General features: G+C 50.5%; 1 protein-coding gene across 1 annotated transcript; it reads left to right on the plus strand.

The window, feature by feature from the left end:
* The first annotated feature begins 314 nt into the window (after positions 1–314).
* LOC109734282 (amino acid permease 3) lies at positions 315–2474 on the plus strand. The gene is made up of 4 exons (XM_020293494.4): positions 315–837; positions 941–1158; positions 1274–1431; positions 1567–2474. The coding sequence occupies exons 1-4, from the start codon at positions 392–394 to the stop codon at positions 2218–2220; spliced, it is 1476 nt and encodes a 491-aa protein (XP_020149083.1). The 5' UTR covers positions 315–391; the 3' UTR covers positions 2221–2474.
* The last annotated feature ends 9518 nt before the right edge of the window (positions 2475–11992 follow it).

Consider the following 11992-nt stretch of genomic DNA (forward strand, 5'->3'; position numbering starts at 1 on the left):
TGATGTGTCAATGAGACAGAGCCGACTAGTGGTTCTATAATTATCCATACTCTAATGCTTGTCAATTCTTGTGAATTGTGTTGACAACTAGGAGTGCTTATCAGTAAATTATTGCCATAGCATTGATTCTCTATGCGACAGCGGTTCGTTCATTTATTCTTCATAAATCACTACCCGCGTCTTTCCAAAAACAAAAGACTTTTCCAAAAAAAATAAGAAGACTTTTTTTCCTCTCAAAGAAAAAAAAAAGAAGACTGCCAGCACCAAATCTGTACACAAATCATGAACCCCGCGGCTTAAATACGCCTCGTTCCGTAGCGATCCTCCTCCACTTTCCAATCTCTCATCCCCTCTCTCACAAAGTCTGCAACATCTCGCCCCGTCCCACGCCATGGCAACCGTGGACATGCGGCGGTTGGAGACAGGCGCGGGCGGCGGTTACGACGCCATGGGGTTGTCCAAGCGGGTGGACGACGACCTCGACGACGACGGCCGGCCGCGGCGCACGGGCACGGCGTGGACGGCCAGCGCGCACATCATCACCACGGTGCTGGGGTCCGGCGTGCTGTCCCTGGCGTGGGGGGTGGCGCAGCTCGGCTGGGTGGCCGGCCCCGGCGTGATGACGCTGTTCGCCGCCGTCATCTACTACACCTCGGCGCTCCTGGCCGACTGCTACCGCACCGGCGACCCCGTGTCCGGCCCGCGCAACCGCACCTACATGGCCGCCGTCCGCGCCACCCTGGACGAGTCCAAGGTGAAACTCTGCGGCGCCATCCAGTTCGTCAACCTCTTCGGCATCGGCATCGGCATCACCATCGCCGCGTCCGTCAGCATGCTGTACGGAACTAGACTAAATCGCACTCCACCACAACTTCCTACCATTTTTCATCTTGTCAATCAATCTTCATTCCCTTTTTGCTGGATTTGGTATGACGAACAGGGCGATCAAGAAGGCGGGATGCTTCCACAAGGAAGGCCACAAGGGCGACTGCAACAGTTATTCCATGAGCCCGTACATTGCCATCTACGGCATCATGGAGATCTTCTTCTCGCAGATCCCGGGCTTGGACAGTATGTGGTGGCTGTCCATCCTCGCCACCGTCATGTCCTTCACCTACTCCACCATCGGCATCTCCCTCGGCGTCGCGCAGATTGTAGGTACGTGGTCTCTGGTCGGTGTCGCGTATATACCAAGTCTAAATTAGACGCGTCGTCGACATGTTGAATCATGGGAATCTAATCTATTGACGACGACATTGCTACAAAATTTCAGCCAACGGGGGAATCCAGGGCGGCCTCACCGGCGTGGCCGTCGGCATCAACGCCGCCGGCAAGAGTATCACCGTGATGGAGAAAGTCTGGCGTAGTCTTCAGGCGTTTGGGAACATGGCTTTCGCCTACGGCTTCTCCATCGTCCTGCTCGAGATCCAAGCAAGTCGCTGTCCAGATACTATCTCGATTTTCCTTAATTAATGACCTGTCCTGTCTTTGTTAATTCGGTGATTGTCGTACCCGGGTGGGGTTGTGTTTGCTGATTTGTTCCTTGGATGCTGATTGTTGTTGCAGGACACGCTGAAGGCGGCGGCGCCGTCGGAGGCGAAGGTGATGAAGAAGGCGACGGCGGTGAGCGTGGCGGTGACGACGGTGATCTACCTGCTGTGCGGGTGCGTGGGGTACGCGGCGTTCGGCGACGGGGCGCCGGACAACCTCCTCACGGGCTTCGGCTTCTACGAGCCCTTCTGGCTGCTGGACGTGGCCAACGCCGCGGTCACCGTCCACCTGGTCGGCACGTACCAGGTCATCACCCAGCCCATCTTCGCCTACGTCGAGCTGCGGGCCGCCGCGGCCTGGCCGGACAGCGCGTTCGTGGGCACGAGGGAGGTCCGGCTGTGGCCCACGGCCGTCCGCGTGTCCGTGTGCCCGCTCCGGCTGACCTGGCGCACGGCGTACGTGTGCGTGACGACCGCCGTGGCCATGGCGATGCCCTTCTTCGGGTCCGTGGTGGGCCTCATCGGCGCCATCTCCTTCTGGCCGCTCACCGTCTACTTCCCCGTGTCGATGTACATCGCGCAGCGCCGGGTGCCGCGGGGCAGCACGCGGTGGATGTTCCTCCAGGCGCTCAGCGCCGTGTGCCTCCTCGTGTCCGTCGTGGCAGCGGCCGGCTCCGTCGCCGACGTCGCAGCCGAGTTCAAGGCCCACAACCCGTTCCGCCGGGGGTGACCAGGCCTCTCCGGCGATGCTCCGTTCGCTCAACCAAGTTGGAGAGCAACGTTTTACTGCTTCGATGTAACTACTAATTATCGTGTACTGTGTGTGGTCAGAAGGTTACGTCCGGTGGTCAGGTGCTGAACCGGACTGTAGCACCGGGGGCCGGCGGCCCGTGGAAATGTCGTGTGGCTAGCCTACTGGCATAGTGGTTGTGGTTGTGGGTGACACCCGCTCCGCTTGGCATGTGTAAACGTGTGTTTTCTTTCCGGTGTCCTTGTGTCTAGACGTGCTGGGTTTGTCGTGCGAGTGTTTTCCCACAGACCGGGACGTTAAGTCAATGGAGTGGCGAATTATACAAGGCCCACCAAAACCAGATGCATGGGCAATCTTTTCTCGTCAAAAAGCACACTCGAGTCCATTGAAAAGCATGGCCCGGTCGTTCCGGTGCGTGCTCGGCGCGTGCATGTGGGGCCTCCTCTAGAGTTTCGTTTGTTGTCTGCGTGTTTCGGGCTGTGGCGCCGTCGCTCGCATCACCGGCGGTCACGCCATCGCTAGGACTGCTGTCCGTTGAGAGAGACCGATGGATTTTGGCTGCACCAAGAGGATGTCCCTTTTTGGGGGAATCACAGAGAATGTCCCTAACTTGTGAGGATTTTGGCTCTATGTTTTTTTTTGTCTTAAAAAAGACTTTTTTTCCTCGGCCTGTTTGGGACAAAGCAAAAATAGAGCCCCTAAAATGTCACTACTACTAGTATTACCAAAACTTTATTACAAACAGTCCCTTCGGGGATATCCGATAAAACTTTATTACAAACATGCACACGAAATCTCCAACTTAACACACAATATTTGAGACAAAACATAAAACACTCCATCCACACAAACATAACTAAGATAAAGCCTGTTGCAATGTTTCCCATATAAATCGACGGCACATACAAACAACTTTAACCAATAGTCAGACTAAAAGGAAACAATAGTCGTGACTAAAAGAAAGTGGCCTATGGAAATATTCAAAAAAAAAAAAGTGGCCTATGTTGTATTAGAAGTATTGTCACCTTATTTCTCCATATCAACACAATAAGATAAATAGTGAGACATCTAAAACACCACACTCACTAGAATCATATGGATTTTGTTTATAAAAGCATGCCATATTTCTAGTTTTCCAAGTGACCAAACCCAGGTGGTCACACATGTGCTTATTTTCAGATTAAATTAAATAGAGCAATCCAACTATAGATAACAAAGAACTTCCGAGGCAATTCCCAAATGTTAAAAGTACATTCAACATCCCCATATATAGTTTGTCATAGCATATTCAAAAACAATCAATCATCTTTACTTTGCTACAAAACATATAATTTATATTCCACACCAGCCTAATTTGAGGATTAAAAATTTAACAAAGAACCTATTGTGCAATTCCCAATGTTGAAAGTACATTAATTATCCTAAAACATAATATGCCATAGCATATTAAAAGAACGCTTGATCAACTTTACTTTGTTGCAAAGCATATACGGAGTATTTCATATTCCGCACCCAGCCGGATTGCACCAAGCTATCCTTAGTGAGGATTTTGTTTTTAAGAACGCGCACAAAAGAAAATTTCTTTATGTGGTCGATTAACCTGAGCTTTAGAGCCAAATACACTGACATGGCAAAAAAGCCCCACTTTTGGTCAATAACCACCTATAGGTTTGTTTTGAGAAGTAACATTTAAAAAAAACTAATTACACAGAGTACACACATAGTCACCACACGAGACATACATAGGTGCCTTGCAATTCTACGCCAAAGACCCCATAGAAAGTAAAACTACATTTTCATGGCACGTTCCAATCACGTCAATTAACATGGTTTTCACTCATATCCTTGTGTTTTCTCCTTTAACGTCCAAATTTCCTCCTCGGGTCAAGATCCTAGTGAAATTCAACAAAAGGGTGACGGATGCGGTAGAATTCCAACAAAACTTACGACTACGGCACAAAACTAAAAGTAAAGGTGATGCAATTTTGGATTCATCATATTCCTCGACAACGACGCCAAAGATTTGGTTGATGGCAAGTTGACAGAAAGTAAAATTTTCTTGCAGGACACGTACCCCCCGGCAACGACGCCATAAACTTGTTTGCTTGCCTGGGGGCAAGGTGTTGGGCTTCCAAGTGGAGGAGTTTGTAGTAAGTAACAAGATACACTTAGATGGGAAATCAAGGTATCAATCCATGGAGTACCAGGTTCCTGCAATAGTTGGCTCTGCAACACAGTCAAAACTTTGCTTGTGTTCCCAACATGCCTACAAGGGTTGTCAATCCTTGCTAGTGTTGCTAGTTGCACGAGGCAACTACAAGATAATGCATGCAAATATTTTTCTATTTTCAAAATAAAATAAAACTGGAAATAAAAAAATATGTAAAAGTTGTTGGAAGGTGATTCTAGGGCCAGCCCTGAAGGGGGGGGGGGCAAGGGGTGGCCGCCCCCGGCCCCCCAAATCCAGGGGGGCTCTGACCAAGTAAGCAGTAGCAGGTTTGATCACCTTGTAGGTGTAAGAAGGAGGTAGGCGAAGACGATCAGACAAGCACATCGTCATATTTTCATCATTGCGATCCATCATCCATCCCATGCTGAGATACTGGGCCTGGCCCAATGCTTGCGTGGCATGACCAGTGTTGCCGAAGCCCCCTGGCTAGCACACAACACCCTCATCTCATTTGTTTCCATCGTGGATGCTGACTGTCGGTGTCAAAACCGGAAGATATCGGGTAGGGGGTCCCGAACTGTGCGTCTAAGGATTGAAGGTAACAGGAGGCAGGGACACGATGTTTACCCAGGTTCGGCCCTCTCGATGGAGGTAATACCCTACTTCCTGCTTGATTGACTTTGATGATTATAGGGGTTACAAGAGTTGATCTACCTCGAGATCGTAATGGCTAAACCCTAGATGTCTAGCCTGTATGGTTGTGATGGCCTCTACGGACTAAACCCTCCGGTTTATATAGACACCGGAGGGGCCTAGGGATGTATAGAGTCGGTTTACAGAGAAAGGAATCTTCATATCCGAACGCCAAGCTTGCCATCCACGCAAAGGAGAGTCCCATTTGGACACGGGAGAAATCCTTCTATCTTGTATCTTCGCGGCCCATTAGTCCGGCCCATGTCACATAGCCCGGACGCCCGACAACCCCTTAATCCAGGACTCCCTCAGTTGCCCCTGAACCAGGCTTCAATGACGATGTGTCCGGCGCGTAGATTGTCTTCGGCATTGCAAGGCGGGTTCCTCCTCCGAATACTTCAAAGTAGTTGATCAACAAGAACTATATCCGGCTCTGTTTAACAGTTACAACCTCACTGCCACAAAGGCATAATACTTAATCAAAAAACATGATATGTCTTCATTGATACTTTTGCTAGCGAGACGTTACGTCTGGCCTCTTTATTATTTCGAATCGTTTTTCAATCTCCTGTTTTGCGTTTCGAGACGCAGCCTCTGGTGACACGTCTTGTCAAAGCAGAGATCGTGTCCCCTTATCACGGGATTCTCATCAATACGGGTTTGGGTAATCCAACCGTGCCGTCCGCACGACCCCTTGGAAATAGGCGAGTTTTAAGGCTCGCGGGGGGGGGGGGGCGCTCTATATTCACTGCCTTTATAAGGAGATAAGAATCCACCTTTTCACCCCACACCTTCTTCCTCAGCCCATCCGCCCTCGAGCTCCAGCGCCCAAGCTTCAATCCTTTCTGTCCCCAGAAAACACTCTAGCCATGTCCGTATTTGGAGCGCAGGGCAAGTGGATGGCCTCCTCCGTCATGGAGGAGAACATCAAGGAGCTCCGGGAAGCGGGGTACTTAGCCAAGGAAATCGCCCACCGGCTTCCGGCCAAGAGGCAGATCGTCCCTACTCCGGAGCCCAACGAGAGGGTAGTATTCATCCCTCATTTCCTTCACGGATTAGGGTTTCCCCGCCATCCTTTCGTCCGTGGCCTTATGTTTTACTACAGGCTAGATTTCCATGATCTAGCCCCGAATTCCTTCCTCAACATTTCGACATTCATCATCGTGTGTCAGGCATTCCTCCGCATACCTCCCCACTTCGACCTATGGCTCAAGGTCTTCAATGTGAAGCCAAAAGTGGTGGATGGTCAACACGTGGAGTGCGGCGGCGCCATGGTGAGCAAGCTCCCCAACGTCACCTGGCCCAAAGGCACCTTCGTGGAGACGGTGAAGTGATGGCAGCAGGAGTGGTTGTATGTCATGAAACCCCGTGACACCACATGGGCCGCCGCTCCCGAGTTCAAGTCCGGGCCTCCACTGCGGCTGACATCCTGGCTCAACAAGGGCCTGGACTGGGCGTCATCCAACGAGGTGACGACGCTGCAGAAGCGCATCAAGAGTATGGTAGACAAGAATACCAGCCTTGCCAGCGTGATCCAGGTAATGCTCTTTCGCCGGGTTCTCCCCTGCCAACGCCGGACTCAGTACATGTGGGAGTTCGATCCGGCCGGTCCTCGGACCCTGCAGCGGTTCTTCGGCACGAAGCACGAAGACATGTGGAAGCTGTTGTTCAAGACCCAAAAGACGTGGCCGAAAACGACCGATGACCCCGGCCTCGACCGGACTCACGCAACATCTCCCGTAAGTTTTTTCAATAACTTTATTGTTTGTAAATCCAAGGGGCATACTAAGCTTTCCATTCTTCCCACAGGGCTGACGAAGAAGGCGGAGCGGATTCACTGTCCGGCTCCGCTACCCGAAGACCCAGCCATCCCTCTGTTAACGAGGATGTTGGTTCCGACGCCATATCAGGCACCGGAAAAGGAGGCCAAGAAGAAGGGCAAGGAGGCCAAAAGTGGCCTTCGCCATAAGGGTGCTTCGGAGGTAGTGTCCGAAGACACCGAGACTTACTCCTCCCCTGACGAAGATGAAGGGGAGGAGGAAGATAGTAATTCTCCCCTTAAGAGGAGGGGGGAGAAAAGGGGGGCTTCCGCAGATCTGGAGGCGGAGGCGTCCAAGAAAGGGAGAATTACTCTCACGGATGACTCCGAATCGGACGCCGATGAGTGGCGCCCTGATACATCTCCAACGTATCTACTTTTCCAAACACTTTTGCCCTTGTTTTGGACTCTAACTTGCATGATTTGAATGGAACTAACCCGGACTGACGCTGTTTTCAGCAGAATTGCCATGGTGTTGTTTTTGTGCAGAAATAAAAGTTCTCGGAATGACCTGAAAATCCACGAAGACACGTTTTGGAAATAATAAAAAATACTGGCGAAAGAATCAGCATCAGGGGGCCCACACCCTGTCCACGAGGGTGCAGGGCGCGCCCACCCCCCTGGGGCGCGCCCCTACCTCGTGGGCCCCCTGAGACTCCACCGACCTCAACTCCAACTCCATATATTCACGTTCGGGGAGAAAAAAATCAGAGAGAAGGATTCGCGTTTTACGATACGGAGCCACCGCCAAGCCCTAATCTCTCTTGGGAGGGCTGATCTGGAGTCCGTTCGGGGCTTCGGAGAGGGGAATCCGTTGCCGTCGTCATCATCAACCATCCTCCATCACCAATTTCATGATGCTCACCGCCGTGCATGAGTTATCCATCGTAGGCTTGCTGGACGGTGATGGGTTGGATGAGATTTATCATGTAATCGAGTTAGTTTTGTTAGGGTTTGATCCCTAGTATCCATTATGTTCTGAGATTGATGTTGCTATGACTTTGCTATGCTTAATGCTTGTCACTAGGGCCCGAGTGCCATGATTTCAGATCTGAACCTATTATGTTTTCATGAATATATGTGAGTTCTTGATCCTATCTTGCAAGTCAATAGTCACCTACTATGTGTTATGATCCGGCAACCCCGAAGTGACAATAATCGGGACCACTCCCGGTGTTGACCGTAGTTTGAGGAGTTCATGTATTCACTAAGTGTTAATGCTTTGGTTCGGTACTCTATTAAAAGGAGGCCTTAATATCCCTTAGTTTCCAATAGGACCCCGCTGCCACGGGAGGGTAGGACAAAAGATGTCATACAAGTTCTTTTGCATAAGCACGTATGACTATATTCGGAATACATGCCTACATTGCATTGATGAACTGGAGCTAGTTCTGTGTCACCCTATGTTATAACTGTTGCATGAGGAATCACATCCGACATAATTATCCATCACTGATCCATTGCCTACGAGCTTTTCACATATTGATCTTTGCTTAGTTACTTTTCCGTTGCCACTGTTACGATTACTACAAAACTGCTATTGTTACTTTTGCCACCGTTACTGTTACTTCCATATTACTTTGCTACTGAATACTTTGCTGCAGATATTAAATCTTTTAGGTGTGGTTGAATTAACAACTCAGCTGCTAATACTTGAGAATATTCTTTGGCTCCCTTGTGTCGAATCAATAAATTTGGGTTGAATACTCTACCCTCGAAAACTGTTGCGATCCCCTATACTTGTGGGTTATCACGCCCCAGGCCGAAGCCCCTGGCCGGATCATAAGTACCTCAAAGGCACTTGTACTTATATATCTATCCGGTTTTCCGCTTTATGATTTAAATATACTGAATTACGTGCTGCAGTCCGGCTCGTGTCCTCCCCCAGCAATCCTCATCTTCGGGGAATTTGGTGGATCCAAACGTGATGGATAGCGGGTCGCCTTCGCCGGCCTCCTCCCCAAAGGCTACGGACAATGCCGAAGTGTTGTCCCGAAGGACCCTTCCGGGTCAGGAGGAGGTGCGGGAAGCCGTCGAGGTGGCGCCAGAGGATGATACCTCTGCTGCCGGAAACATGGGGGAACCGACCCCCATGGAGACCGGCGATGGGGGCCATACCCAATTTGGCCCCAACCAAAGATTATTCCGGAGACCCATACGGCTCCGGAATCAGGTAAGCAGCCTCCTTCGAAAGAAGGAGGTGCACCAACTCCACCGACGACCTCTATCAATCCGGAGGCACCGGATACTCTAGTGGAAGCACTTCGAAGTGCTTCCATTGTGGAGGAACACCATATCCTTACGGGTACGGTGGTTGAGAGGGTTCGGTCCGCTAAAAGCGGATTGTACGAGGCATGTGCTAGCCTTCTGACAGGCTTTGAGGTATGTGATGTAACTATATAAAAAGAATGCATGTGTATAGATAGTAGCCCCTGAGACTCTGTTCGGCGTTCACGAAGAAAGGTCGGACAGAGGATCGAATAGTTTTCGCAGGAGACTGGCATATATGTCTATTTGAACAAATAGGCTTCGATGCTAGCGGCAACCTCCCATGCCGCCGAAGTCTCCGAACTAAAGCGGAGGTTGGAGCGGGCCGATGAAGAGATCATCCGCACCAACAAACAACTGGAGGACAAGCAAGGTATGCAATACCTATTCATATCTGAAATGATACGAGTTGTTGTGTTATCTTGCTGGTCGTGTTGTTATGATGCTCATAGGCGACGCGTCTGAGGTCGAATCCCTCAAGAACGCGCTGGCCGAAGCCTAGAAGAAAGCAGAAGAGGAACGAGCCGCCCGCCAAAAACACGAATCAAGGGTGGAGGAAGTCCAGCAAGAGCTCAAGGACGCCATAAGTAAATGCGAGTCCTTGGAGCGCAAGGTTGCGGATCGAGATTCCGAACTTTCTAAGGCCCTCCAAAGCGCACAGGAGGCCCAGGTTGAGGCCCAGGGCGCCCTCCGAGAGATCCCAGAGGCAAAACAAATCGCGGCGGGTAAGGCCTTTAATATGCAGAGCAAATTTGTGAGGAGAAGGTACCTCTTACCGACCCGGGTTTGGAGTTCTCCAGGAGTGTTGCTGATGCTGCGGAGTTCTTCCGAGCCGAAGAGGGGAGCTCAAGGGATAAGCTGTTCTGGTCGCAATACCTTGCGCCAGAGCATCGAGTGCCCCTCAGCGATCAGCTGAAACAGCTGACCGAACTGCATAGGATGGCCGGATTGGCTATGAAGGATTTTATAATCCGTCTGTGGCCTGCCAAACCCATACCCAGCAGCTACTTCGGGCTCGTGTAGCGGCTAGTCAATGCCTGCCCCCAACTTGATGACGTAAAGCGGTCGGTCTGCATCGAAGGTGCGCGGATGGCCTTCGCCCATGTCAAGGTGCAGTAGGCGAAGATGAACACTGTCAAGCTCGCGACCGAGGGACCGCCCGCAGGCAAAGAGCACCGCACACCGGAGCGGTATTTCGATGATGTTCTGGAAGGATCCCGCATTGTAGAGGGCCAGTGTTCGAAGGACATCATTTTTGAATGAATGTATCTATGTTGTCCAATCCTGTATTATGGAACAAGGCTTATGTATGATATTGCTTGTTTTACTTTAAAATGTTTCCTCCTGCGCGGCCGTTTATGAAATCTGAGAGTTGGCCAGTCGTCGGCTTCAACCCCCACGTAGGTGTACGGGGGTGTTCGTGATAGCACCTAAACACACTTGACCCAATGGTTTGGTCCTTGAAGGAGGTATTAGTGCGGCGAACCAGGCAATCGGACTATGTGGCTTTATCGCTCTCACTTAGCCATAGGAGTTTGACAATGGGAGTGTAGGCGCAGCCCCTAGCATTATTCGATTATCTGAACTAGGGTGTTGTAGACACCTGACCGGGTGAAGGCTGGTCCGTCGCGTAATGCGGAAAAAATCGCAAGAGATTTATACTTAGCCACCGAATAGCTGACCAGCTCTCGCCGCATCATGACACTCAGTTTTTGGCTTTCTCTACTGAGGTGTTTATCCGGATGAACCAGGAACACAATCGCAGTAGTTCTCCCTTTACTACCTTAGCCGAACAAGCGGAACATAAGGCAGTAACCACAGGAGGCGGGCAACCCAACTATTGACCAAAGACATGATTCGGTGCCGATGCATATAATGCTATATTCGGGACGCCGAATTGTACTGTAAAAAGTGTTCGGACTTATTGTATATTTAGGAAGTGCACGGGGCTCAATGGAGCTCCTGGCGATTTAAGTCGTACCAAGGTGTACATGACAAACGGAGAAAAACAAGAAAATACAGATTAAGAGGTAAGCCAGTACCACATAGGTTGGGCTAGAAACTGTTTCCATTATAGTCTGATTGATACGTCAAAACGTATTTGTACAAATAATGCGATAAGCAACAAAGCTATTTTACATGTCGAGCCCAAGGGAAAGCTGCGTACGGGTCCTGAAAACAGATGAGGTGATCTTAAAAGACCCTCTAGATACTCTGCCACGCGTCTATGCTGCTTTTCTCCTTGGTGTATTATCCTTCGAAAGGATCGACGATCGGGTTTTCATGATGGGCCCAGGAAAGGGCCCTTGGTACCGTCGAAAAGGAATCTGGAAAAATAAAAAGAAAAGAAAAAGGAAATATGAGTGTCCGGATAGGGTCTAGCCATATTGTGGACTGTATCTGTGCTATGCCTCCGTCTTTGCCCATGGTATCTTTAGTGCGTAATTATGTGCGCATGGTACACATGCTGTAGTTCGGTTGGGGCTGAGACGGAGGCCGAATTGCTAGTCGAGCTGCTGACGAGCTGGACTGTCGTGCTACGGAGTAGTCCAGACTCGCTTGACAGTGTCCGGGGGTTTGGCTGCCGATGTGGTATTCGGCTTGATAAGGCTGCCCTGTACTTCCGCTGCCAGGGCCGCGGTGTGCTCCTCGGTATGGAGGGAGCGTTCCATGTTTCCATTGACTGTTATAACGCCGCGTGGTCTGGGCATCTTGAGTTTGAGATAGGCATAGTGTGGGACCGCATTGAAGCGAGTGACGCGGTTCATCCGAGTAGTGCATGGTAGCCACTGCGGAAGGGG

Source organism: Aegilops tauschii, chromosome 2, assembly GCF_002575655.3.
Source record: "Aegilops tauschii subsp. strangulata cultivar AL8/78 chromosome 2, Aet v6.0, whole genome shotgun sequence".
NCBI classification, from domain to species: domain Eukaryota; kingdom Viridiplantae; phylum Streptophyta; class Magnoliopsida; order Poales; family Poaceae; genus Aegilops; species Aegilops tauschii.